Below are 27,436 nucleotides of genomic sequence, written 5' to 3' on the forward strand. Positions count from 1 at the left end.
CATGGGGGATTTTGACAAGGGATCAATGTTTTGGCATAAAGGAAATACACTTTGAACATTTGTGATGGATTCTGGCAAGGAATCAATGCTTGAACATGAGGAAGAGGGACTTTGAATGGGGTCCTCTAAAACAGGTAATGGCAATAAAGTGCATGGTGGCATTGGGTCTTGTATTTCTGAAATATGACAAGGATGTGCATCATGAATTGGATTATCCTGGCAATCAATTATGGATAGCCCTTGGATAATTTCATCCTTGGGTGTATTGTTAGATGAGGACAATATGGAAGGTTCTTGGGAAACTTCTAAAGGTGTAGGGATAGATGCCACTGGAGAGTCAATTTGTTTGTGAGGGGATGAGGCATTGCTAGACATAAGTGTATTATCTTGATCTTTCTCAAAGAACTCACTTGGTAATTTCCTTAAGATCATTGCAATAAAGCCACCTTTCTTTTGAGGTTTTGACATAGTTGTATCTGGAATTTGAACTTGTTTGGAAAGAATTTGGTCTTGGTTTGATGTCATGTTTTGATTTCGAACTAGATGTTGATCAAATTGGTTTGACATGTTCAAAATTTGGCTTGGTGCATGTTGCAACCTTTGTTTTTGAATGTTTGGTTGTGGTTGTTGATACTGAGTTGTCCATTGAGTTTGTTGTTGATACTTGATAGTCGGTTGGACATATTGTTGAAATTGGACCATTGGTTGTATTGGTTGTTGTATATGGTGAAAATGGATAACAATAATAATAATATTGAAAGACTAAATGAGTTCAACAACAAAGATCCACCATAACATATGAAGATTACCTAAGACAATGCAAATCAAATGAAATCACAAAGATTATACCATCACATGTCCAATAGGGTTTGGATCTCCATTCTTCCTATCTCCATTGATCTTGTTTGATATATTTGCTCTCAGATTTTATGTGCACAAGAGCTCAACTAAGAACGGAATGTGGTTGCAAGTAGGATCGTAATGTAGTCAAGTCATTAAGATGATTCATTAGCGTTGATAATGAAGGAAGCATCTCCTTATATAGAAGACACTATATGAAATGGAGGGATAAGATTGAGAGGTGTAAAAGGAGGTCGGCTATGATTAGAGGGTAGGTAAAAGAAATAATAAAATAATGAAAGGGGTACAGGTAGTGTATGAATTAAGAGATGAATGACATGTGTCATGGGTATAAAAGGTTAATGAATTAATTAAATAAATAAAGATTTATTTAATTAATAGAAGAAGTGGGATCAATTAAATAAATAAGATATTTATTTAATTTAGAAAAAGGAAAATTTAAATAAATAAAGGTATTTATTTAAATGAGAAATAAGGCTAGAAGAGGATAAATGAATTAATTAAATAAATAAAGATTTATTTAATTAATAGAAGAATTAAGCTAAAATAATTAAATAAATAAAATATTTATTTAATTAGACATGACAATTTTAGGTGTCTACATTTTGCCCCTCTTTGAGACAATGCGGCTTGTCGCGTTGTTTCAAAGAAGATAAGATGAACTATACAGAGTTGCCCCAAGATGGGAATGATATGCCCCCTTGAGAGATTGGATGAAAATGTCTGAAAAGATTGCAGACAATCTCTCGATAAGAAAGACGAGATAGAATGGACTGACCAGATAAAGTGACAAAGTCACGAGATAATGAAGACTGACTCGGGAAACGAGGGCTAGGGGTAGGGTAGTCTATAAGATAGACCACAGGGGAAAATACATCCTCATTATCATCCACACATCCACAAGAGCAGAGTGCAGAGCGAAAATAGAGTAGCAACAGTCAGCAGCGATGGCCTTCATTCACAGATTCGACCGCGTTCGCCGATTTCAGAGGCCAGCAGAGGCAGGAGAGCCAGTAAGTACCACCAAACCTCCTCGTACTTTGACGCATTTATTATTGTCATTAATGCATGGTAGATAGGGCAATAAATGCGCTTAGACTAGGGCCCCAAAAATGTCCAAAAATGTCCACGTGCGTCTACGTTGGTGCCAGGCGCATTCATGCTCGCAAGGTGCATCTCTGTTTGTGCTAGGCACGTCTGCGTTTGAAACCACGTCTGTGTCAAATGCGGCCATGTTTGTGATGTTTAGGCGCGTCTGTGCCAAGAAGGCACATCTATCTCGCCCAGGTGCGTCTGTGCAGAGCATAGGCACGTCTGTGTTTGTCAGGCGCGTCTGTGCAGTCTTTAAGTGTGTTTATGTCAGGTAAGCACATTTGTGTTTAAAAAAATGTGAATTTTTTTGTCTTCTAGGTCAAATCGACAGTTCTGTGATGAACATACACTGTCGATTGGATAAGCTGCTGAGAGGATACACTTAAGCAGGTCCTCTAGGGAAGACTAGGATAGATCAAGGCACTTTGTGATGAACAGTGAGTACCAAGATATAGTACTTTGTGATGAACAAGGAGTACTAAAATATGAGCAGCACTTTGTGATGAACAGTGAGTGCAAATGTGAGTAACACTTTGTGATGAACAGGGAGTGTCACTAGGATAGAAGCAACACTTTGTAATGAATAGTGAGTGTCACTAGGATAGATAGCCATATGCATTTAGATAAAAAGTAGCATTTTGTGATAAACAGGGAATGCCACTATGACTAACATGATTGATTTGCTTGATTGCAGGAGTATTTGCCGATGCTAGAGTCACAGGAGAGATTCCCATCGACTCAGAGATTGCGACCTGAGCTGACAGCCGAGGAGCGAGCTGCTATCGAGGCTATGGGATTGAGACACGTTCTATATGTGCCTGAGTTTCGGGCGAACATGGGACTGTTGACTACGCTGGCAAAGAGATGGCACTCTGAGACATGTACTTTTCATTTGCCGATGGGTGAGATGACAGTCACCCTTGAGGATGTATACAGGATCCTGCAAATACCGATCGATGGGGAGCTGATCCCATACGATCGAGATGGAGATAGGGAGGCCCTGAGATGAGTGTTTTAGGACCCAGGACTAGAGATGAGGGATGGACATGTGGCGTGGGATACGATGACAGCTACAGGGCTAGCGCTGCCAGCAGTGGTAGGGGGAGCGATCAGTGGGTTCCTGTGTCCGGATAAGGCAACACGGGGGTTGGTTGTGGGTTGGGGAGGAGCACTGGAGACACTAGTGACACAGCACACCAAATATGCCTGGGGACCATGTGTGCTGGCACACCTGTACTATGAGCTGCATCAATTTGTATACCATGGATCAGTGGGATTGGGCTGCGGGGTGACATTGTTGCAGGTGTGGGCTTATGAGCATCTGCCAGTGACGAGGTCGATACACTTCAGGGGTAGAGGTCATGGATGCAGTTTTATGCACTTATATGACATGATCACGTCACAGCCACGGATTGGCAGGTTAGAGCATTGGCGGCGGGTGATAGATGACATTGAAATGGTCATATGGAGACCATACCTGGGATGCGAGCAGTGGGAGGATGATGCGGTTGAGCTTCCCTACACCTTCCAAAGTAGGTATCTGATTGGGCGGATGCCCTATGTGCTGGAGAGGCAGCTAGTAGATAGGGTTGGCAGGCAGTTTGGCAGGATCCAGAGGATGCCACGGGGCTCAGGCATGTATGCACGGACTGTGAGAGATCAGGTGCAGTTTGGGCCCCTATTATCATATGATCAGGCTGTTACGCAGCTTGTAGAGATGATGCCCCTACCCTAGGACATGTGGCCAGAGATTGAGGATGCCGGCATGGATGCTGAGTACACAGCATACTGGGCAGAGCATCCATTCCCATGCTTGACGGATCCGGGAGAGCCCTTAGATGGAGATGGTGGTGGGGATGATGATGATGGTGGAGGTGATGGGGGTAGAGGCCGATGGAGGAGGAGAGGAGCAGTTGGAGAGAGGAGGGTTGCACCACGGAGGGAGGGTGGAGAGGAGAGGCCGGCTCGGGTGGTGAGGGGTCGCGGTGGATTGCCGCTACAGGTGCTAGTAGCATCGGGTCCCAGATAGGTACAGGTATAGGGATAGATACAGGGACAGGGATAGATATAGGGACAGGTACCAGTACAGGCACCCGTATAGGTATAGGCACAAGCATAGGGGTAGGCACCTATACAGGGGGAGCCATAGGCAGAGCCGGAGGGGGCTGATGCAGAGGAGGATGAGCTGATAGAGCTGAGGGAGATCTGCCAGGGACAGGCAGATGAGATCTAGGAGTTGGAGAGGGAGAGGGATAGGCTCAGGAGGAGGCTCAGAGATACTAAGTGGGAGCAGGATCAGGCTATTCAGCGTTATACAGAGGTTGAGACAGCACTGAGGGCTGGGAGACAGGCAGCAGAGGACACAGCGGCCGGATATGCCTATGTCCTGCGGCAGGGGAGAAGATTGCCTACTGGCGGGATCTCTATTATGGTGCAGTGCCAGCGGATCAGCGGGCGAGGAGCTTCCATAGACCGTCGCGTACAGCGACAGCTACGGGAGGGAGCTAGAGGAGATAGGCATCAAGTGGTGGGGTTATGGGTCCTCCACCACCACTAGATAGAGGGGACAGGAGGGATGATCCTGGGGCGAGTCCTTCAGGGGCTCAGATTCCATCAAGGCCAGGCGGCTCTGAGGGAGGGAGTTCATCATAGCCATAGAGGGCTCCCTATGTATCAGTATTGTACCATTTTTGTATGATGATGTAGACACCTGCAGGTGCTTTGTAGCCATTTGATTTTGACATCATTGTATCATGACACTTTATGATATATATGAGATGATTCATCTTTGCGGTAGCTATATGCATGTGTACCTATATGATGAGATGTTCTTATGTGATGTTTGTTTTATGTTATGGATGCAAATATTTATATGATGTAATGCAATATTTTTGTTCTTTTATGTTTTATATGTGTATGCATGATGCAAATGTGAATGTATGAAGTGCAGATGACTATGATAATGCAAATAACTATTGACATGATGAGAATATAAAATGTTCTAACATATGTTGTGTGCAGGACATGATATCTATATGTATGTATGAAATGCTAACATGTGATAATGCAAGTGAAACTACATGAGATGCAAATGTTTTTGGTGTGTCATTATACTCAGTCATGTGATAGCAGGCTACGCGGATTCGAGAAGGATGATGAAAGTCAATCAAGAACAGGGGATGGAAGACAAAAGATATGAAAAAGAGCTTCTTGTGCGTTATCATCATTGAGCTTTATTATGGCAAGTAGGTTATGACAATTGAGGCATATGTTCAACCCAGAAAGTCATTGTACTTGTTTGCATGGAGATAAAATAGTCACAAACAAGGAATGCCCCAGTTCATACTAGACTCACAATGTCTTCATATCCTTGGACAAGTCATAGCATTACTAAGAGACAATCCACAGACAACAAATACAAATAGGTGATGATACCCCATCCTCACCTTTCTAGTCAAAGACATCCTGGAGATATAATCTCTAGTCAGAGACATCCTGGAAAAGCTAAAAGACATGTCACCAGAAAGATAAAATCAAAAGAAAACCAAGACTCGACACCAACATCCACTAGAGCCCTCAAGTTTAGTGTCTCTTATCACTCACATAAGTCTTATTTGATTGTGGTCACAATGTTTACTTTCACAAAAAGGATAGATAGCACTGAACCATAATGTTGTCTAAGTCTGTTGAAAGATTTGATTTGCTGAAGCCCATTGTTGCTGCTGTGTCTCATCTGAAACTGACTAAATCCATGAAACTGATACTTTATTGCGGAGAAGATGAAACTTTATTGCGGATTTGTGATGCAAATGTTGCTTTATTGTGGATTGTGCGCGGATAGACTGAAGGAAGCTGGAAGAAACTGTACTACTCGAAACATGTGATGTTCTTAGTTCCACACCCATCACTAGATGTAGGATTTGCCTTAGCCATAGATAGGAGCTGATTTATTATGGATGGAAAGGGATGAAAAGGGAGGTTTATTATGAATGGCTAACCAATATTGGGTAGATCAATAACAAGCCATGATGGGAATGGGTAAGTTTATTATGGATGGATTGGTCGTGAGTATGTGCAAACTGAAAGGATGAAAGTGAATCTTGAAGGAGGGAGGAGCAATGTCTCTACACATGGTGCTGGTGACCCAGTTTTCACCATGGTACTTGCCCAAGGTGCCACCGAAGTGGTTTTCACCGTTGGACGAAAATGTTTCTCTTTACTTTTTTTGATTTTTCAATGTTTTTTGTCTCACAAGGCGCCTGTTTGCCAGTTTTTCACCAAGTAATGATTTTTTTGTTTTATAATTTTTTTGTATTTTTGAATTTTTTTGCTTTTTTTGTATTTTTGAATTAGGATATTCCAAAGAGCTATGTGTAGAACCTACAAAGGTGCATGCTGTTGATAGGACCCTCCAAAGGTTCACCTTCTGTAGTTGAGAGCTGATATGCACCAGATCCATATGCTGCTGTAATGATGTAAGGACCAAGCCAATTTGGTTCGAACTTCCCCTTCTTCTCTCTGTCTTGCTGATTTTTGGGGTTTTCTCTGAGAACCAAATCACCTACCTCAAATGTGCGAGGCTTGACCTTGTGATTGTAGCTGCGACTCATTCATTGTTGGTAAGCCTTGAGATGATTAAAAGTAGTTTGTCTTTGTTCATCCAGTAGTTCTATCTCTTGTAAGCGGGAGACCCTATAGTCTTCATCACTGATGATGTTTTGCAAAGAGACCCGTAAAGAGGGTAGCTCGACCTCAATAGGCAAGATGGCTTCAACGGTGTAGATAAGTGAATAGGGTGTAGCTCCTATAGGTGTGCGGACACTTGTGTGGTAAGCCCAAAGTGCAGGATTAAGTTGGATATGCCAATTACGGCCAGCATTGTCGACTGTCTTCTTTAGGATTTTAAGGATTGTTTTATTAGACGCCTCAGCTTGGCCATTACCTTAGGGGTAATATGGTGTGGAGAAACGATGGGAAATATGGAAGTGGTCACAGAGTTCACGAACATCCTGATTTTTGAAGGGACGCCCATTATCAGTGATAATGGAAACAAGAATACCGTATCGACAAATGATATAGTTGAGGATGAATGTAGCAATCTGTTTTCTAGTGACCTGTGTGAGAGGCACGACTTCAATCCATTTTGTGAAATATTCTGTGGCAGTGATAATGAATTTATGACCATTGGATGAAGGAGGGTGAATCTTTCCTATGAGATCGAGTCCCCATTGACAAAAGGGCCAAGGAGATGCAATTGGTTGAAGTTCTTGTGCTGGTGCATGTATGAGGTCGCCATGAATTTGGCATTGCTTATATTTCTTGACAAACTGATATGAGTCTTTTTCCATATTGGGCCAGTAATATCCAGTCCTGATGAGTTTCTTGGCCAAGGTAGGACCACTAGCATGCGGACCACATATCCCTTCATGTACTTCACATAATGCAATCTGAGCTTCGTCGCTTTCTAAACATCTAAGAAGAGTGCCATCTAAACCTCACCAGTATAGGATATCAGCTAGAATGACATATCGAGAGGATTGGCGAATAAAAGTGCGACGTTGGTTATTTGATAGATCAGGAGGTAGGATATTGTCACGTAGGTATGTGAAAATGGAACCATATAACTGGGACTCGGGACCGACAACACATATCGTCTCAGTAGGCATGATCTCATATGAAGGAACCAAAAGGTTATCCACCAAGAACTCATAGTAGGTCTCGTTTGGAGGTAGATCAATCAGTGAAGCAATTGTAGCCATGGCATCTGCTCAAAGTCTATCTTTGTGAAGTGTTGTTTTAGGTCATCCACCATGTTTATAAGGCATTAATTTTTCATCTTTTTTTTGGTAATCATCAGTTGCTTGACGGATGACAAGTTGCGAGTCCCCAAAAACACGAAGTTCCTGGATCTTCCATTGAACTGCAATTCGTAATCCTGTTGTTAATGCCTCATATTCCACTATATTGTTAGTGCAAGGAAATGATAAGCGGTATGATTTTGGTATAGAATCCCCTTGAGGAGTTATAAAGAGGATGCTGACTCCTGCCCTGTGCTGTGTGTATGAGCCGTCGAAGTATAGTTGCCATGGCTTTGCATGTGACATTGTCAAAATAGATTCATCTGGAAATTCTGAACTTAGAGGAACATCATCTATCATGGGAGCATCTGCTAATTGATCTACGATGGCTTGTCCTTTTATTGCTTTTCTGTCCACATACTCGATGTCGAATTCACTCAGGATCATTACCCATTTGGCTAGTCGCCCAGTAAGTGTTGCTTTATTGAGAAGGTATTTCAATGGATCGATCCTTGCAACTTAGTCTTATGAGTGAGCATGTAATGTCATAATTTCTGCAAAGCAAAGACCACAACAAGACATGCACGCTCAATTGGTGTGTAGTTTAGCTCATATCCTACCAATGTGAGACTGATATAGTATACTGCTTTTTTTTTGCCCTCGGCAATTTGTTGTGCTAAGAGTGCCCCCAGTGCTGTTGAAGTAGTTGAGATGTATAGTAACAGTGGTTGATCTGGAACTGGTGGCATCAGAACGGGCGGATTTAGAAGATAATCTTTGAGCGTCTGGAAAGCCTGTTGACAGTTATCATCCCATTTGAATTTGATGTTTTTATGTAGCAGGTGCTGAAAAGGATTACACTTATCTGCAAGTTGCGCTATGAATCTTTGGATGGACTGGAGTCTACCTTGTAAGGATTGAAGTTGATTGATATTTCTTGGTGGTTGCATCTCCAAGATGGCCTTAACTTTTGCTGGATCAGCTTCGATTCCTCTTTTGGATATAATGAATCCTAGGAGTGGGGTTTAATCTTACTTTGTATTTTTCCAAACGATCAAAGACAACTGAAAGTATGTCCAAATGTGTATTTCTGTCAATTGATTTACCCAAGAGGTCATCGACATAATCTTCCACGGTTACGTGCATGAGATCATGAAAGATAGTAGTCATGGCTCTTTGATATGTAACACCTACATTTTTTAGCCCGATGGGCATGACATTCCAGCAGAAAGTTCCCCACGGACAAGTGAATGATGTTTTATGTTGATCCTCAGGCATAATCCTTATTTGATTATAACCAGAGAATCCATCCATTAATGATAACATTTCATGACCTGCTGTGAGATCAACAATCAAGTCAATATTTGGTAATGGGAAGTCATCCTTTGGACAAGCTTTGTTGATATCTCTAAAATCTGTACAAATTCTGATGCTGTGATCTGGTTTACTGACAGGCACTAAGTTAGAGATCCATTCAGGATAATCAATTGGGCGTATGAATCCGACATCCAATAATTTCTTAAGTTCTGCTTTGACCAGTAATGCCACTTGTGGATGCATCTTTCTTAATTTCTGTTTCACTAGTTTTGCCCCCGGTTTAACTGTCAAATGATGCATTACCAAATCCGGGTCCAATCCAGGCATATCAGCATATGACCAGGCAAAGTTGATTTGTCGTTCTTTGAAGAAACTTATGAATTTTGACCTTTCTGACTCTGTCAATGATTGAGCTAGGAATATGTTGTGTGGAACCTCTTCTGTACCAATGTTTGTTTTGATAGTCTCCTCTACCAACATGGATGACTTTTCCTCATATGATGCTGGGAGAATGTCGAGCCTTCCATCTTTGGGTGCCTCCGAGAGGTTTTCGCCCTCAGATACATCCTTTCTTTTTACTTTTTTGGGGTCAGACAATGCCACAGTGTGGTTTTCGCCATAAGACCCTTGATTTGTTCTTATTTTCACATTTTTGTGACTGGAAGGTCCGACACTCTCCCTAAAATATGCCACGCTATTGAGTTCTATAGTGTATCCCACTTTATGGTCCCTAGGAGGAAGATCATCTCGTATGCCTAGATAGTCAATAAAAGCTTCATTATTTTGGAATGTTCAAACTGTGCAGGTCCTTCATGATCCCAGTCAATGAGTTGGTGGTGGACAAGGGGAAGGCCGTTATTGCCTTCGAAGTTAGCGGGGCTAAGAGTGAAGATGCAGTTATATTCGGGTATGTCAAGGTAATTATCGAGGTCATCGATGGCACTCTCCTCATCAGTCTCAATCGCGAACGAATCCAAATTATCATCACTAGTAGCGCATTTTGGGATAGGTGTTTTCATCCTATGTGATTTCAACCTAGAACCTTGAGACAAGGACTGTGTGGAATCCTCATGGGTTATTTCTTGACCAACTCTGAACTTGTTATAAAATTCCTCTTCTTCTGTGGGTTCTTCTGGCTCTCTGAATATCTCGGTGAGCTTGTAGTCACTAGAAGACTTGTCTGAACCCCATTCCCATTAGTTGGAATCTATGGAATAGTGATCCTCTTGTTGAATTTTGGCAGCTTTGATTTATAAGGCTTCTTCTATCCTTTGGGTGTGGACCTTGGAAGTTAAGAAACCAAGTCCTTTCGAACGTCCCTTTTTGAAAGTCAATTCAGGTTGTAAAGGTTCAATGATGCCTTCCTTTCGTAACCCAAGAGGGCTTTTTCCATCATACCCGATTTTTTGTAGAATTTTGAAGCCTTTGCCATATTTCTCACATGGTAGACTGATGTGATCTTGTGTGTCATCTTCAATGTCTTTGTAAAGCATTTTGTATAAATCTTCCTCTTCTAGTTCACCCCATCTTTGAAAGGTAGTAGGGTCCCATTTGAATATCATGATGGATACTTGCTTGTTAGGATGTGGTCTTCCATATTCTTTTGGGGAACTCATGACTTGTCGTAAGTACATGGTCTGATTTAAAGTGTATTCCCTCATGCCCTTGTCTTGAAACTTGCCTTTAAGCTCACCTTGTTTTAATGTCGAGGGTTTTAATGACTCAAGATCAATGTATGCTGAGGAAGGAACAGCTTCACGATTACTGGGAATGATGGTCTCAGTCTTTGATCTCAAGTTATTGCAGTATATGAACGGATTAGGATCGCCATTAACTGTTACTTCCACTCCATTATGAGGAAACTTAATGCACTGGTGATATGTGGATGGGACTGCTCTCATTTCATGAATCCAAGGGTGTCCTAGCAATATGTTATAAGTGAGATCTAGATCCAAGACTTGACAAACCAAATCCTTCGTAACTGGCCCAACTCTGAGAGGTAGGGTGACTGTGCCCTTGGATGAACACTCTTCATCATCATATGCCTTGATGGTGATTTGATTTGTAGAATTCATAGCTTTATCAGAATATCCCAATTGTTTAATAGTGCTCAATGTACAAATGTTTAGACCTACTCCTCCATCTATCAGGACTCTTTTTATTCGATGTTTGTGTATGAAGGCTTCAACGTGTAGCGGTGCATTATGTGGCTGACTTATGGAGGCATCATCGGCTTCTGTGAATGTAAGGGAATGTGCAATGGAAAGGTATCCCACCATGGCTTGAAACTGGTCCACGTTCAGATCAGTAGGAACAGCAGTTTCTCTCAAGATTTTGTCAAGAATGGCTTTATGAGCGGGGGATATGCGTAATAGCTCAAGTATGGAGATGAGCGTGGGTGTCTTCCCTAACTGTTCTACAAGGTCATACTCAGGTTTGGTTGATGAGGAAGCGGTGTTTTTAGTTGGAGCACCTTGCAAAGTGATTTTACCTCGGCAGGTTGTAACATGACATTCAGAGGTAGGTTCGGAAGAAGATCCAACACCTTTTAGGACAATCCTGGGTCTCTGGGTAGAATTCTCAGATGTTTTGTCCTTGATGATAATGGTAGAGACATAATTGTCCATCGAGATGTGATTGATGGTTGAATCATAGTTGTAGGATGTTCTAGTATAGTTGCTTTGGTCATCTGTGGCTTTAGCTTTTCCTTTGTCATGTTTTGGGAATGGTTCCTTAAACATCTCATGTTCTTGATTAGATGAGTGTCCTTCAATTTCAATATCACCTCTATCAATGAGATTTTGTATGATGTTCTTCAGTCGATGGCAATTTCCTGTCTTATGACCCTTGCTCTTATGAAATTCACAATACTCATCATCATTCCACAAATTTGGTTTAACCTTTGGTTCATATGGAGGAAAATCTGGAACTGTGATTACCTTGTTTGCCACCAGCTTCTTGAAAACTAACTCAAGTGGTTCTCCCAATGGAGTGTACTTCCTTCGTGATCTAGAAGTTGTTTGAGTATTCACTTGATTGTTTGTAGAACTTGATCCCGAAAAGATGAATTTGGGTCGCACTGTGTTGGCATCCACCACAACATCATTGTCTGTGTTCTTGTTTTTATTCCAAAATCTTGGCTTGTCTTTTCCTTTAAAGTCATCTTTATTTTCCTTGAATATCTTAATGACTCCTTGTTCAATTAGGACCTTTTCTATCGCTAAGCCTTTTTCAATGACGTCCTTGAAGGTGGACAAACAAGCTTTTCTTAAGTCATAACCAATGTCTTTGTTAACATTTTGTGTGAACATCTCTACCATTTGTTTTTGTGGAATTTCACAAGAGCATCTGCTGGCTAGATTTCTCCATCTTTGTAAAAATGATGCAAAAGACTCTCCCTCTTTTTGGTTGGTGTTGCACAAAGTAGTGATTGATACGTCTGTCTCTATGTTGTAGGAGAAATGTTGGATAAATGCCTCTGCTAAGTCACCCCATGACTTAATACCAGGTGGAAGTTGGGAGAACCATTCCATAGTTTGATCACCTAGGCTCTGTGGGAATAATCTCATCAAATATGTCTCTTCTGCTGCTACCTCAATGCAAGCTGTGAAAAACTGTCTTAGGTGTGCCTTAAGATCCCCTTTTCCTCTATACTTATCAAATTTAGGTGTCACAAAGTGTGTAGGAAAAGGAGGCATTGGAATGCTCTTGTCAAATGGATAAGGACATATGTCTCTCATTGTGTATGTTGGCTTTGGTGTATTTATGTCCTCCATTTTCTTTTGTAAGTCCTTGATTTGTTGCTCCAAATTGTTCTTAGGTGGAGATCGACTTCTTGGACCATACCCTATGCTTGAGGCACCAATTGCAGGAGGAGCATGTTGCATATATGGATGATATTGATCATACACATGTTCATATGGAGGAGGTCTATAATGATGTTGCGTATATGGACCACTTGGTATAGATTCATGTTGAGGAATGCCATATCTATTTTGTGCATGTATACCATACTCTACAGGCATGTCATGTTCTAATGTGTTGCCCCCAAATTTGACACGGGGTTTCCTTGTGTCCAAATTTTGAGCATGCCTTTGAATATCCAATTGCTTTGGTGGTTGATCCTTAGCATTGATATGTGATTGAGCATATCTGTCTGCATAAGACTTCCATAATGGTCTGCGAAGGTGAGTATCATATGCTTGACCATGTGTGTATGGGACCTCTGGTTTTTGAAACAAGGATGATGGTGATTCAGGCACAAGATGTGGTCCTCTATTGCCTCCACTATTAGGTCTCCTTTGATCCATGTTGGAGTGAGGTTGTTGCAAAGGTCGATTTTCCATTATTTGAGACATGTCAAAATCATGAGGTATCTTGGCCCCACTTTGTGCCATCATTTGTAAGAAGTATTGTCTATCCCTCCTCATTATTTCCTCAACCAATCGATTGAAATGGGGATTCATAATGGATTCTTCCACATCTGTTGAATGTACGGAAAAGTTGTCCATATTGTCATTGTGTGTAGCATTGTTGTTTGTAGTGTCCATGTTCTCAACATTTGGAATGTTTCTATGGGCATCCATGTCAGGTAATGTAGTATGATCAGACTTGAAAAAGATATCATTCTCATACTCATAAGAACTCATGTTTGCAGACTCTTGAGCCTCTTTAGTTTCTCTCCTAGATTTTTGAAGACGGGTTTCAACCATGAACTAGGTATTGACCGAGATGTGTGAGACTAGATGAAAAATGGAAAAATTATGGAAGACCAAGAGTTGGATGAAATGTAAATGAATCTGAAGTGTACTTGCAATGTCCAAAGTGTAAGACCAAGTATGTATGTAGTAGAGTAGGTGTGACTTCCAAAGAGAGGATAGTTTCTCTTGATGAGGTAAGTTGACCTTGACTCTAAGTAAGACCAAATGGGACCCAAAGGTAAGAAACCTTGATGAGGGACCACTTAGCAAAGTGTTGTTGTAGGTAGTGTGTTGACAAAGTATGATGAGGACAAGCAAGTGACCTTTTGACTCAAGTTTAGACAATTGTGAATGTAATGTGAGGTGTGAAGCAATGATGGACTTTGTGAGACCCAAAGACAGGTTGAATGCTAAATGAAACCCTGGAGAAATGACCTAGGAAGCTCAAGAATTCCGAAACTGACTGTGTTTGTTTGCTGGACTGTAACAGTTTTTCAATTCTGAACACAAACACGCCTGTATACTTCACAGACGCGGTTTCCTGACACAGACGTGGCTCTATTCAACATAGACGCGCCTCTGAGATTTTGTGCAAATTGCAATGTTGATTCTGGGAACACAGATGCGTTTTTGTCCTTCACAGATGCGGTTATACAACACAAACGCTATTATGTCAGACACAGACGCGTTTCTGCAAAATTTGTGCAATTTTTTTTTCAATCTGTGAAGTCATTTTGTTGTGACCAAATCTAACTGTTTGACTATTTTTTGTGACAAGAGGACACAGTATTGATGAAGACCCAATGTTTGCAAGTGTCTAGACTCAAAATGACTCTAAGAAAAGTGTGTTGTTTGATGTAAAAATTTTTTGCATACACTTGAAGACACAAAAGACACAATGTTTTGTTGTTTGGTCTTGAATGTTTTGAATGTTTAAAATAAGTCAAGCACGATTCTTATGGCTGGCCAAGACAATAGTTGTTGATCCCACATGGGGTTTTACCCTCGAGGCTACGCTATTTAGAGCGGATACTTAGATGCTTGACCTCACTGGCTCCACCCTCGGTACTCACTTCTCGGGTCAGCCAAGCATCAGTCCCCACGGAAACTCCCCATGGCGAACTTTGTATCTCTACTAAGAACTGTATGTGTGTGGGCCGCTACCAGAGGTCTGACCTCCTGCCCCAACAACTAGAAGGATTTGGGCTTCTAAAACAAAAAGGTGCTAGTAAGGGCATCCGCTCGTGTGGCCATACATGCGGCACTTTCAGCTCTGTAAATACAGAAGGCTCCCAGCCGGTAGGGGTTACGCCCTACAACTAATCAAATAAATTTGATCAAACGGGTTTATGGGGAGACATAGTGTCAGTATGAACTAATCAGCACACATTATCCATAGTTTTCACCATGAATACAGTTGTTTATAGTGGTTTGGAAGAGATGGGTTTTCCTTGCTACCACTTGGGTCATTCTCTTCTCACTAGTAGTCCTAATGACCACACGGGAAGACAGGCCCTCTAAATATTAAACAAAAACAGCCTATTGCTCAAAACACAAAAGACAATGATTCAATTTTAGTGCACCAATTGAAGTGTTTGCTAGTCTATGAAAACAAGGCACACAATAAAGATCCAAAAACCCTTGCCAAGGACCTGCAACAAAGAGTTGTTAGTAGTTTGGATTGTTTCAAATAATCACCCCTTCCTACAAGCACACAAGTTAGGTAGATTTTAAACCCAAAAGACTTTGTGAAAATAGGGGCCTTCAACCAAACGATTTTGCTTTCAAGACAAGCTGCACCAATTTTGTTAGCTAGATTTGAAAATTTTAGCTCAAAATAAACCAGATCTGAACCCTAAATGCAAAATCCAAAACTGAATCAATAAACCCAAAATTTGAAACTAGTGAACACAGACACGATTACCCTCAACACAGACGCAACTTCATGACACAGACGCAGTTCTGTGAGGCACAGACGCGACTATAGAACGTAGGCGATTTCTGGACACAAACATGACTAAAAACACCGCAGACGCGACTTAAAAACACAAACGCGCTTTCTCGGAACTTGCAAAATAAAATACTACCAGTAACATAGACGTGATTCCAGATGTCGTAGACGCACCAGAAAAACAAAAACGCAATCCGAAAGTGCGTAGATGCGGGAATATCAAAATGCTTCACAAAAACGTCAGATCTGCAACTTCAAAATACAAAATCTGCAACAAGGATGTTAAATGCAAAAGGGACAAGAGTCCCACCGGGCGTGCCAAAATGTATATGGTGAAAATGGATAACAATAATAACAATATTGAAAGACTAAATGCGTTCAACCACAAAACCCTAGCCTAACAACAACAAAGATCCACCATAACATATGAAGATTACCTAAGACAATGCAAATCAAATGAAATCACAAAGATTATACCATCACATGTCCAATAGGGTTTGGATCTCCATTCTTCCTATCTCCATTGATCTTGTTTGATATATTTGCTCTCAGATTTTATGTGCACAAGAGCTCAACAAAGAATGGAATGTGGTTGCAAGTAGGATCGTAATGTAGTCAAGTCATTAAGATGATTCATTAGCGTTGATAATGAAGGAAGCATCTCCTTATATAGAAAACACCATATGAAATGGAGGGATAAGATTGAGAGGTGTAAAGGGAGGTCGGCTATGATTAGAGGGTAGGTAAAAGAAATAATAAAATAATGAAAGGGGTAGGTAGTGTATGAATTAAGAGATGAATGACACGTGTCATGGGTAGAAAAGGTTAATGAATTAATTAAATAAATAAAGATTTATTTAATTAATAGAAGAAGTGGGATCAATTAAATAAATAAGATATTTATTTAATTTAGAAAAAGGAAAATTTAAATAAATAAAGGTATTTATTTAAATGAGAAATAAGGCTAGAAGAGGATAAATGAATTAATTAAATAAATAAAGATTTATTTAATTAATAGAAGAATTAAGCTAAAATAATTAAATAAATAAAATATTTATTTAATTAGACATGACAATTTTAGGTGTCTACAGTTGTATATGTTGAACAATTGGTTGAACCATTGGTTGTATTGGTTGAAAATCTGATTGATAGTAAACACCTTCTTGTTCTTGTTGTGGAGGCACATAATGTTGAAATTGATGTTGTCTCCTTTCTTGAAATTGTTTGATCATCTCTATTTGGGAGAGGAGAGCTGGTATGTCTGAACGTTCAAGAAGAGATCTTACATCAATTGGCTCAATCTTTGGATTTCAACCTGGAAATTTTTGAAACATTTTGGACATTTGTGATCTATTCTTCTCAATGTTTTTCACTCTTTGTTCCAATATCTCATTTTCTTGGGCTAGCTTCTCCTCTGGTTTTTGTATTTGGAGACTTGTTTCATCATAAAAAGTTTGATCGATATTGCCTTGTTGTTGGGTTGGATATAATTGTGATTGCCTTGGATTAAAATTCGATTGCATTATCGGTTGATACGTCAAACTTTGTTGCATCATTGGTGCTTGAAACCTTGTTTCAATAGACATGTCACTATGCAATGCAATATTTTTTTGGAATTTTTCAAGGATGATATATGATATGCAACTAAATGCAAACTAAATAAATGAAAATGTAATCTATGGCAATAATGCAACCTATGTTTCTGGTTGTTTTTCAAAATTTTGACAAACTTTTTGGAATGCAAATCTAAAAAAGAGACCCTTAGGAAATTGAAATGATGTCTAGACCTCAAAGGACAAAAGGACCAAGTGACAAAAGGACAAAATGACAATGTCTCCCCTATATGCTTGGATACTAAGCTAGGTTTGACCAAATGACATTGATGACAAAAAGACAAAAGTTTGATAAGGTCTAGACTTCTTAACAATGACTTAGGGTTGTATCAAAGATTTGCATTACTCAAGTATGACCAAACCTAGTTTTGGCACTATATGCAAAGGGACAATTACTATGCAAATGACCCTAATATGATATGATAATGACCTAAGTTTAATGAAGGGACCTAGGGTATGCAAATGCAAATGTATGACAATGTCAACCTAAGACGAAACCTAAGGTTGAATTATGAAATGATATTACTCTTATGCAAGAGGACACATGCAAATGGATGACCCTTATTGATATGCAAAGGAGTATGACCTAGGTGAAACTTAACCTTGGTAGTTGACAATGAATTTGCAAAATGCAAACCTAAATCTAAGTGACATGAATGTTGAGACAAGATTTTGAAAAATGTTTGACAACCATGTTTGAAGGTGTTTGAACTTTGTTAAATGAAATATTCTTGTGTTTAACCTTGTTTTGAATCAATTTGTCTTATTTTTGAAATGAGACACAACTCAACTTTTGATAAGTAAAGAAGACAAGATATTTTAACTTAGACTCAAGACAATCATGCTCATTCACACATTTCTTATGGATGGCAAGGGCAGTAGGTACTTGAGAGGTAGACTCATTATGAGATTCAAGGAGAATACATAGATGCTTGACCCCACGGGCTCCCCTCCATGGCACTCACTTCTCAGGGTAGCCAAGCATCAGCCCCCATGGAAATCTTCCCATGGTGAACTTAGTATCTCTTCCAAGTATCCGAACTTGTCCTTCTCAAGCAACTAGAAGGATTTTTGGCCTCTAAATACAAGGTGTTTAGTAAGGATTTCGGTTAAGCATTACTGCTTGGTGTCACGCAAGCGTGATTGAGACATTAAGCCCACCAAGATACCAAACAAATGTAGTCACGCAAGCATGATTTAGACCATGAGGTCCTACTTAGATGTTGATATGAGAAAGAGTTCAAGGGTCATCACTTCCCAAGTAACTGCAATTCCCATGTAACCCTTCCTTCAAAGCTTTCACCCATCAGGTATTTATTTATAGTGAGTTAGAATGCTAGGGTACTCTGGCTGTGGTCACTTTGGGTCGTTCCCTTCTCACGATTGTCACTTGCTTGCAAAAGAAAGCAAATGGTCGGGAAGGCAGGCCCTCTAAAGGTAACAAACAATCCGAGCCATGAGAATGGTATTGAAGATCTAGATTTCTAATCACCCTAAGAAGGATGAGAGCATACTCTCCTACTCCAATGTCAAACTCAACAATCAAAGCAAACACATGTTCATTCCATCCTACTTAGCAATCATACTAGGTGCCTAATTATGAACTACAAACACAAAGTTTAGTTGGAGTATAAGGCAACCTGCAAAATCACCAAGTCAGAAGTTTAATTTGTTTAGTCTTTGACTAGCGAACCTGCATAAAATGTGTTAGTAGTTTCATTTTTTGTCTTTGTCATGCATAATGCCAAGGTGCTGCATAGAGAATCAGTACCAAAGAAAAACCAAAAAATAGAAACAAAATGCAAAACAAATTTGCAAGTAAAAACATTGCTTTTTACCTCTGTTTCTGGCCTTACACAGGCACAGAATGTCTCACACAGGCGCAAAATGCAATAACACAGGCACAAATCCCTTTGACATAGGCACAGATCCCTTTGACATAGGCACAGAAGTCCTTGACACAGGCACAGATCACTTGACACAGGCGCAGATTGCTCCTACACAGGTGCAAAAGTGCTCAGAAAACCCTGAATTACCTTGTTTCTTGGGTTTTTCACCTGCAAATCAACTCAAAAGCATGGTTAGGGGGTTAGTTCACGTCGGGTTCACCAATTAATGTAGATAGGAAATGTAGAAATCATCACAAGCAATATAAACGTTAGCCTAGTTCAATCACGAAAACTCAATTGCAATGACCAATCCTAATTACATTCAATGAAAACATGAAAACAAGACATTCAAAATGAAATCTAAGCAAACCAAATGCAGATGTCTCCTTCATGTGGCTCCATTGTCCTTCTTTCTCCTTCAAATTACTTTGTTTTGTGGATCTCACCTTCAAGTGCATAAACCTAATGTGAAAGCAAGATTGACGAGACGAGATGACAACATAAGGGTACTAGAAGCGTGATTGATTCGACCAGGGCTTTGATTGAAGAAATTCATCCAATTTATAGACAAATTGGAGAAAAGACAAGATTAGCATGAGGAGATTTGAAAGCAAATTTCAAATCAAAAATGACAATTATGACAAATTATGACAAATTGACACTTTCTATGCAAGATTGATTGATTGATAATTATGACAAATTACTATGTCAAAATTGATTGATTGTCAATTATGACAAATTATGACAAATTGCTATGTCATTCCCATGAAATTAGGAGAAATATTAGAAAAATAAAAAATTAGATGAATTAGAAATTAGGAATTAGAAAATTGATGAAAATTAGAAAATTAGGAATTAGGAGAAATTAGTAAATTGGAAAATTAGGTAAATTAATTAATAATTTTTCATTAATTAATTAATTAATTCACAAAGAGAGGAGAAATTAGTTAGCCAATTAAATAAACATTTAATTGTGACAAGAAGACTTAGGATGAATAAACTATTTAACCTAGAGGGAGAAATGACAAACAAGGTTAAATGAATAAATCATGAAACCCTAGAAGATGAATGTGAAATGCAAGGATGACAATTAGATCTTGACAAAAGATAATTGATGCCGATTCGATCATGATTCTGACTAACAAAGGACCAACACTGATAAGTGATTTGACTGATAAATGCGCCAATTGACGAGGAATAATGACTAATTGATCCAAATTGACATGATTGAGAAGGATGACGATCGATGACAAATTGATCGCAAGACGACAAGATTGAAAATGACAATGATCGATGACAAATCGATCGCAAGACGACAAGATTGATGACAATTTGATCAAAGGACAAGGATCGATGATGAATCGATCGCAAGATGACAAGATTGAAAAGAGGACAAAACCCTAATCAGGATTGATGATTTCCAAAATGATGACAAATTAACACGCACATTGATGTGATAGGATAAGATCGATCAAAATCATGACTGAAGATTGTTGTCGACAAGACCAAATTCGAAAGCGAGACAAATGAAGAATGCTGAAGAAGGACTCGATGCTCGCAAATGATAAAAACCAAGTGCGTGACATAGAAGAAATGTTAATGCGACGCAAAAACCCTAAAATAAGGCAATGCGCAAATGTTAAAGTATGATTCCGCAAGCATTGACCATTTTTAGATGTCTACAATTTCAAAAGTTAACATACAAATTTTTTAACAAAAATTATTTAAAAAATGATTTATTTTTGATATGATTGGTCAGCATTAATTTGTATAGGCATAAAATTTATTTTTTCTCAACAAAAAATACAATATTTATCTCTTTCATTAATCAAATGTCAAATTGATGTGCAATCATGACAATCAAAAAGATCTTTATAATTATTTTTTATTAAATACAAGTACTGAAATACGATGTACCTTTTATCTTTTTATATATACAATATGTTTTTTTATTATATTTCTAACTCATTCTCACTCGCTATACGATCACCCTCGAAACAGCCTTTTCCAAAGAAAAATACAGATTATGTAATAATTAATAATTATCTGTGCATATTTCAATGTATTACGCTTTACAAAAAAATTTAACATTTTTTACCGCATACTTTTTCTTTTACCAAGACGAGTCAAGTACAAACTTGGATGCTTCGAGTCGCACATCATTAAAAACTATTAATTTTAGGTTTTTAAAATATTGTTTAAACCACATACGATACAAGAGACTATGTTTAATTGCTTTAATTATTCTTTTCATTTACTAGTAATGACTTTTTCAAGAAAGCTTATGAATTAGAATTATATTAGAATTTAGGTTTACTTTTCTAAAATTATTTGATATTTTATATAATTAAAATTGTAATTAATAATAAATTTTAAAATTTTAAAAATAAAATAAATTAGAATTATGTTTGTTATTGTAATTATTTTTTATTAAAACAATAAATCTAATCATAAGTTTAAAATAATATTATATTTAAGAATTTGATTTAAAATCAAGTTTAAATAATAAATTTAATGGTTAGTTATAATTAATAGTATATAAATATAGTTAAAATAATATAATTTTAATTATATAATTTTTAATTAGATTAGAATATGTTTAATTAATTTAAGTAAGATTTAATTTTCTAAAATAGAGTTAAAATTAAATTAGAATTAGATTTAAAATTGATATTATAGAGATTATTGTTATTTTATAATTATTTACTTCAAGAATTTCAAGATATATAAAATATTTTTATGTTATTAATTATTATTTTAAAATCTAAATTAATTATAAAATAATAATTAAGTAATTATAAAATATCTATAAATATTTTAATCAATTATATCATAATTGTAAAATATCTATAAATATCTCTCTTTCTCTCTATCTCTCTATAAATAAGTAATTATAAAATATCTATAAATATTTCAATCAATTATATCATAATTGTAAAATATCTATAAATATCTCTCTTTCTCTCTATCTCTCTATAAATAAGTAATTATAAAATATCTATAAATATCTCTCTTTCTCTCTATCTCTCTACCTTTATCTCTCCCTCTACCTCTTCGTCTTTATCTATCTATCTCCTATCTCTCTCTCTCTTTCTATTTTTATCTTTCCCTCTACCTTTCTCTATCTCTCTATGTATTTCTCTCCCTCTTCCTCTCCCTCTATCTTTATCTCTATTTTTATTTACTCTAAACTAATCATACTAATGGCAGGAACTTGACGCTTTGCGTCCTTGTTAGATATGCGTATCTTTTTAAATTGAATATATGCATTTTTAAATAAATTATTATTGTAAAGAGGGAACAATAATTGGCGTAAAATAGCACTCCGTTGACAACCGTTTCACGTGGGAAATCGGGGAAGATTATCTTCAAGACTTTAAAAACCAAATGTCTTTCCACAATAAAATAGCAATTTCATGAGTGGAAAATAGAAAGATAGCATCTTTATTCCCATCAGTCCATCTCCACCACTTGTAGAAATGAAATAATTAATCATTTTATGAAACAGTGGTTCTCACCTTTTAACAACGGGTAATCTAGAAAAACATGAACTTGGGCTTTGAATAGAGCGTGTATAGAGGACTGTATGACCGGCTTATCTAGGTTTCCGATTTGACAGCCAACCGTGGCCGTCGGTCATTGAAGTAAATAGAGAGTTAAATATATTAGTGGCAGCAGCTACTGTTGATAAAGACTTCCCTCACCAGCAAAGTGAAGCAGCTGAACTGTCGTTTTAAAGAATAAAATAATTGAAAGATACAAAACAAAAGTGTCATTTTCATATCATGGACAGTACAACGTCAACCTGTGGAACAGAAAGATTCACATCGCAAACATGCCATGCTCTAATAATTGAGGGCACAAGTAGCAACAGCAGTTTTATATAAAGTCTTCCCTCCCCAGCAAACTAAAGCACCAGTCTCCCTTTCTGGGTTTCCTTAATCATGGATCTCAATATGAGTGTTTCTGCAATAGGACTCGCAATCTTTTTGTTTACTGTGTTGCTCTCCTTTCTATTGGGATGGGCGAGAAAAAACAACGGGAGATTGAGTTTGCCAGGACCATTAGCGCTGCCCATCATTGGAAACCTCCATCAGTTGGGAGCTCTTCCTCACCGCAGTCTGCAACGGCTGGCTGAGAAACATGGGCCAATCATGTTGGTGAAGATGGGTTTTGTTCCCGTAGTGGTTGCGTCTTCTTCTGAGACGGCGAAGCACTTCCTGAAAACCCACGATTTGAATTTCGCCAACAGGCCGTCTATTGCCGCTGCCAAATACCTGTTTTACAATCACAAGGACATCGTGTTTGCTCCCTACGGGGATTATTGGCGAAACATGAGAAAAATATGCATGTTGGAGCTGCTGAGTGCCCAGAGAATCGAGTCGTTCAATAGTGTGAGGGAGGAAGAGGCGCTGGCGATGGTCCGATCGATCTGGGAGAAGAGTGAGGAAGGCAGAGTGGGCGTGGATGTGAGCCAGAGCGTCGCCTGCTACATCTCCGACTTGATGTGGCGAATATTGACGGGAAGGACAAACGCCGACTGCCTCTCCAGTGGGACTGCATTTGAGGAATTGGTCTGGGAGGGTAATGTGTTGATGGGAGCTGTTAATATTGGCGATTTCATTCCTTGTTTGGAGTGGCTCGATTTGCAGGGACTGAGGCGACGTATGAAGAATGTCCACCAGCAGTTGGATGCTATTTTTGACAAAATAATAGATGAACATGTGGAGCGCAAGGGGAGGCGCAGCGTGGAGGAGGAGGAGGAGGAGGAGCGGCAGAAAGACTTGATTGATGTGCTTGTGGATATGGATATCACAGATGAAGATAAGAAGGGTATCATTATGGTGAGTCAACTCTCAACTTTCTTGTATGTGGGGTTGTACTGTTTTTTTATTATATATGTTAGTGTAGTGGGTACATTAGTTTGTATTGATTATAGGTGTCACTAATGTATCTATGTATATATAGGATATGTTTCTTGCTGGAATAGAGTCATCGGCAATCACATTGGAATGGATAATGAGTGAGTTATTGAGAAATCCACATGTTATGAAGAAATTGCAAGAAGAAATTGATTTTATATTAAAAAGAGATGAGAAAATAACAAATTCGCATATTGAAAGCATGGAATACTTGCATTGTGTTGTGAAAGAGACATTAAGATTATATCCAATAGGCCCCTTGCTCGTTCCTCACGAATCTACAAAATCTTGTGTTGTGGAAGAACCTCATCATGACTATTTCATACCAGCAAGAACAAGGGTTATCATTAATGCTTGGGCGATAGGAAGAGATCCAAGAGTTTGGAAAGATCCATTTGAATTTAGGCCTGAGAGATTTGTGGGCAAAAATTTTGATATAATTAGAGATCTTGAATTAAGAATGATTCCTTTTGGAGCAGGAAGGAGAGGTTGCCCTGGTGCTTCCATGGCCATTGCTAATATTGAGCTTGCATTAGTACACCTTCTCTATTGCTTTGATTGGAGATGTGAAGGAGAGTTAGACATGAGAGAATCTTTTGGATCTACTATTCCAAGGAAAACACATCTCTTTGCTATTCCAACTTGGAGGTTAAGGGTGAATGCACTGTCTTGCCTCGAAATTTAATTACAATTGAAGATGTTGAGTACATATTGACTTGAATTATGTAAAATATGAGCATTAATTATAAATAAATATTGTTATCATGATGAAATGAATACAAAATGTATACATAGTACAATAAGTTGATTTCATTATTTCCATTATGTTAATTGATCTTTATATCTATTTACCTAATATAGTATAGCTCAAATAAAACATGATCCACACATAAAAAAATAGATTATTTAAATTTTTTTATTCAACAAATTAATAGTAATTTTATTTTGATCTCTTTCCCTCAATGCTCCTTGCACCAATTTCACACCCTTGCCCTTGAAGTCCAAAAGTCAATCCATTTGATAAAGAGCACCAATTTCACACCCTTGCCCTTGAAGTCCAAAAGTCAATCCATTTGATAAAGAGGACATGCTATTGAGTCTCTACACCCTCAAGGATCATGGCATCCACGTCAAAGGTCTTCTTCTACCCGTGTGTTCTTGGGATGATGGAGATTTTATCCATACTCCTGCCAAGAGTTCAACCTTTGAGAATCTAGATCTTCTGAGATCACTTTGCTCTTTCCTCCCTTGAGTTCTAATTTCTCCTAAAATTCCTTCACAAATCTCTCTAGAAATAGGACTTAATGAATGCATTGAAAGAGGGTACTGGATATTCAGCAGGCATTGAATGCACTACAGATGAACCAGAAACAGAAAATTGTATCAACTATATTTTTGTGTGGATTCCTCTGGATCTACTTATTGTTTGGTCCATTGAATTCAATTCATCTTTTTGTATGAGCGGATACATTCATTGTAACCCGTGCAAAGCTGATTTTCTCCAACATCATTCACAGTCCTTTTTAAATAATCAAATACGTGTATATCCTTGTCAACTAAATTCAATTTAGTTTTTAAAAGGATCAATCCGTAGTTTCCAAATATACACTGTAACTTTTTCCATTCCATTATCTCACTTAATAAAAGCATATATAAATATAATTGAAAATAAATTTGATTAGAAATTTATAGTTGTATAAATATTGAAGAGAAATTAAAAAGAAAAATATTAAAATGAATGAATATTTTTATGTGCGGGCTCATATTTTAGTTGAGCTATAACATATTTATAGCTGTATAAATATTGTGGGGAAATTAAAAAAGAAAAATATTAAAATGATTATAAATTTTAATTTATTTTAAAATATTTAAGGGTTGTGGTATGAAAAACATTTGCATAAGTTTTAATATATTTCCAGACACAACATTTTTTCTCAATTTTTCGGGCTAAAATTTGAGTGATAATGTAACAATTATGCAATTTATATCTATTTTAAAAAATCTATTATTTTAAACAATAAAAATAAGCATCTATGTAATATTTAGTTGACACATCTTTTATAAAAATAAAAGACATTTAATGCTACAAGGGTGTATTAGTAGCCAAGTTGGTGTGAAGGCGAGTCGTGAGGCGTAGTGTTAGGCTAATGATCCCGGTGCTACACATCAACTCTTGTTCGATTCTCACTAGTGTTACCATAAACCCTTTTGGCTCATTAAGGGGCTTAGTTGGGTTCAAACCAACCAAGATAATTCGATTGTTGAATGGGAGAGACCTTTGGAGGGATGGTGGAAAGCGAATTTTGATGGTGCCTATAAAGGCAACCCGGAACCTTCAGGGGTAGGGGTTATAGTGAGGAATTGGAAGGGTGAAATTTTGGCTCTAGGTGCTCAGAGGTTGGTTGAAGGTTCAAATAATTTGGCTGAAGCGACAGCGGTACTATTAGCCGTTCAAATGTGTAAGCTGCTAGGTGCTAGAAAAGTGCATCTAGAGGGAGATTCTCTTATAATCATTTTGGCATTAATGAAGAAAGGAATTGAGGCATCGCACCTGCAATGTTGGATCCACAACATCACTGAAGAGCTAAAGCATTTTGATGATTTCCAATTAAGCCATGTCAAATGTACTGGTAATGTTGAGACAGATATCCTATCTAAATGGGCTCTCACATTTAATGCAATTGGAGATTTTAGATTGGAAGATTTTTGAAATGTTTGTTTTGAGGAGGAAGTAGGTGGTGAACATTAATGCCATTGTAGACAGTTTGTATGACTGTTAGAGGAATGTGTTATATGGTCGGCATTTGAGTTTGGCGAAGATATTTCATAATGATGATTTTAAAGATTTATGAAATTGCATTTATTTATTTCCGCATTCTCTCGAGGCTTCATTGAGAAGATAGCCATAGTTTTAGCAAAGCTCTATAAAAAATTTCAGACATTGTGGGAGGTGATGAAGTAGGGAGTGTGGCGAGTACGGAAGCAAATTTTACTCTTTAAAGCAGGAGGCATATTTACTCTTTTTATGGGGAAATTACAATGATGCAGTTGCAAAGGATGTTTAAATTTCCGAACGAGTTGTTGGCTCAGAGTGTGGCAATTATGGTTGGGGGTTCCTTCAGTTCACTTAAATACAAGCATAAATCAAAGATGGATGTGTTCTCCCTCATCATGGCTTGGGGTTTGGAGCTGGGAGAACCCATGACAACAGTTAGGAAGGTTATGCAGACGATCATCCATGATGATTTCTTGGTAGGGATGGATTTATTCCTTGAGTGGGTTGAGTCGGGTGT

General features: G+C 38.3%; 1 protein-coding gene across 1 annotated transcript; it reads left to right on the forward strand.

The window, feature by feature from the left end:
- The first annotated feature begins 23,102 nt into the window (after positions 1 to 23,102).
- LOC131039144 (cytochrome P450 750A1) lies at positions 23,103 to 24,918 on the forward strand. Its single transcript, XM_057971815.2, has 2 exons — positions 23,103 to 24,065; positions 24,190 to 24,918. Exons 1-2 carry the CDS (start codon positions 23,166 to 23,168, stop codon positions 24,826 to 24,828), a joined length of 1,539 nt encoding a protein of 512 aa, XP_057827798.2. The 5' UTR covers positions 23,103 to 23,165; the 3' UTR covers positions 24,829 to 24,918.
- The last annotated feature ends 2,518 nt before the right edge of the window (positions 24,919 to 27,436 follow it).

The sequence above is a fragment of the Cryptomeria japonica genome, chromosome 10, assembly GCF_030272615.1.
Source record: "Cryptomeria japonica chromosome 10, Sugi_1.0, whole genome shotgun sequence".
NCBI classification, from domain to species: Eukaryota; Viridiplantae; Streptophyta; class Pinopsida; order Cupressales; family Cupressaceae; genus Cryptomeria; species Cryptomeria japonica.

Bases quoted from the DNA above. Each gene is read 5' to 3' on its own strand.
- LOC131039144 (XM_057971815.2), top strand. From the start codon at position 23,166: ATGGATCTCAATATGAGTGTTTCTGCAATAGGACTCGCAATCTTTTTG. The intron at 24,066-24,189 runs GTGAGTCAACTC...ATGTATATATAG, and splicing joins ATAAGAAGGGTATCATTATG to GATATGTTTCTTGCTGGAAT.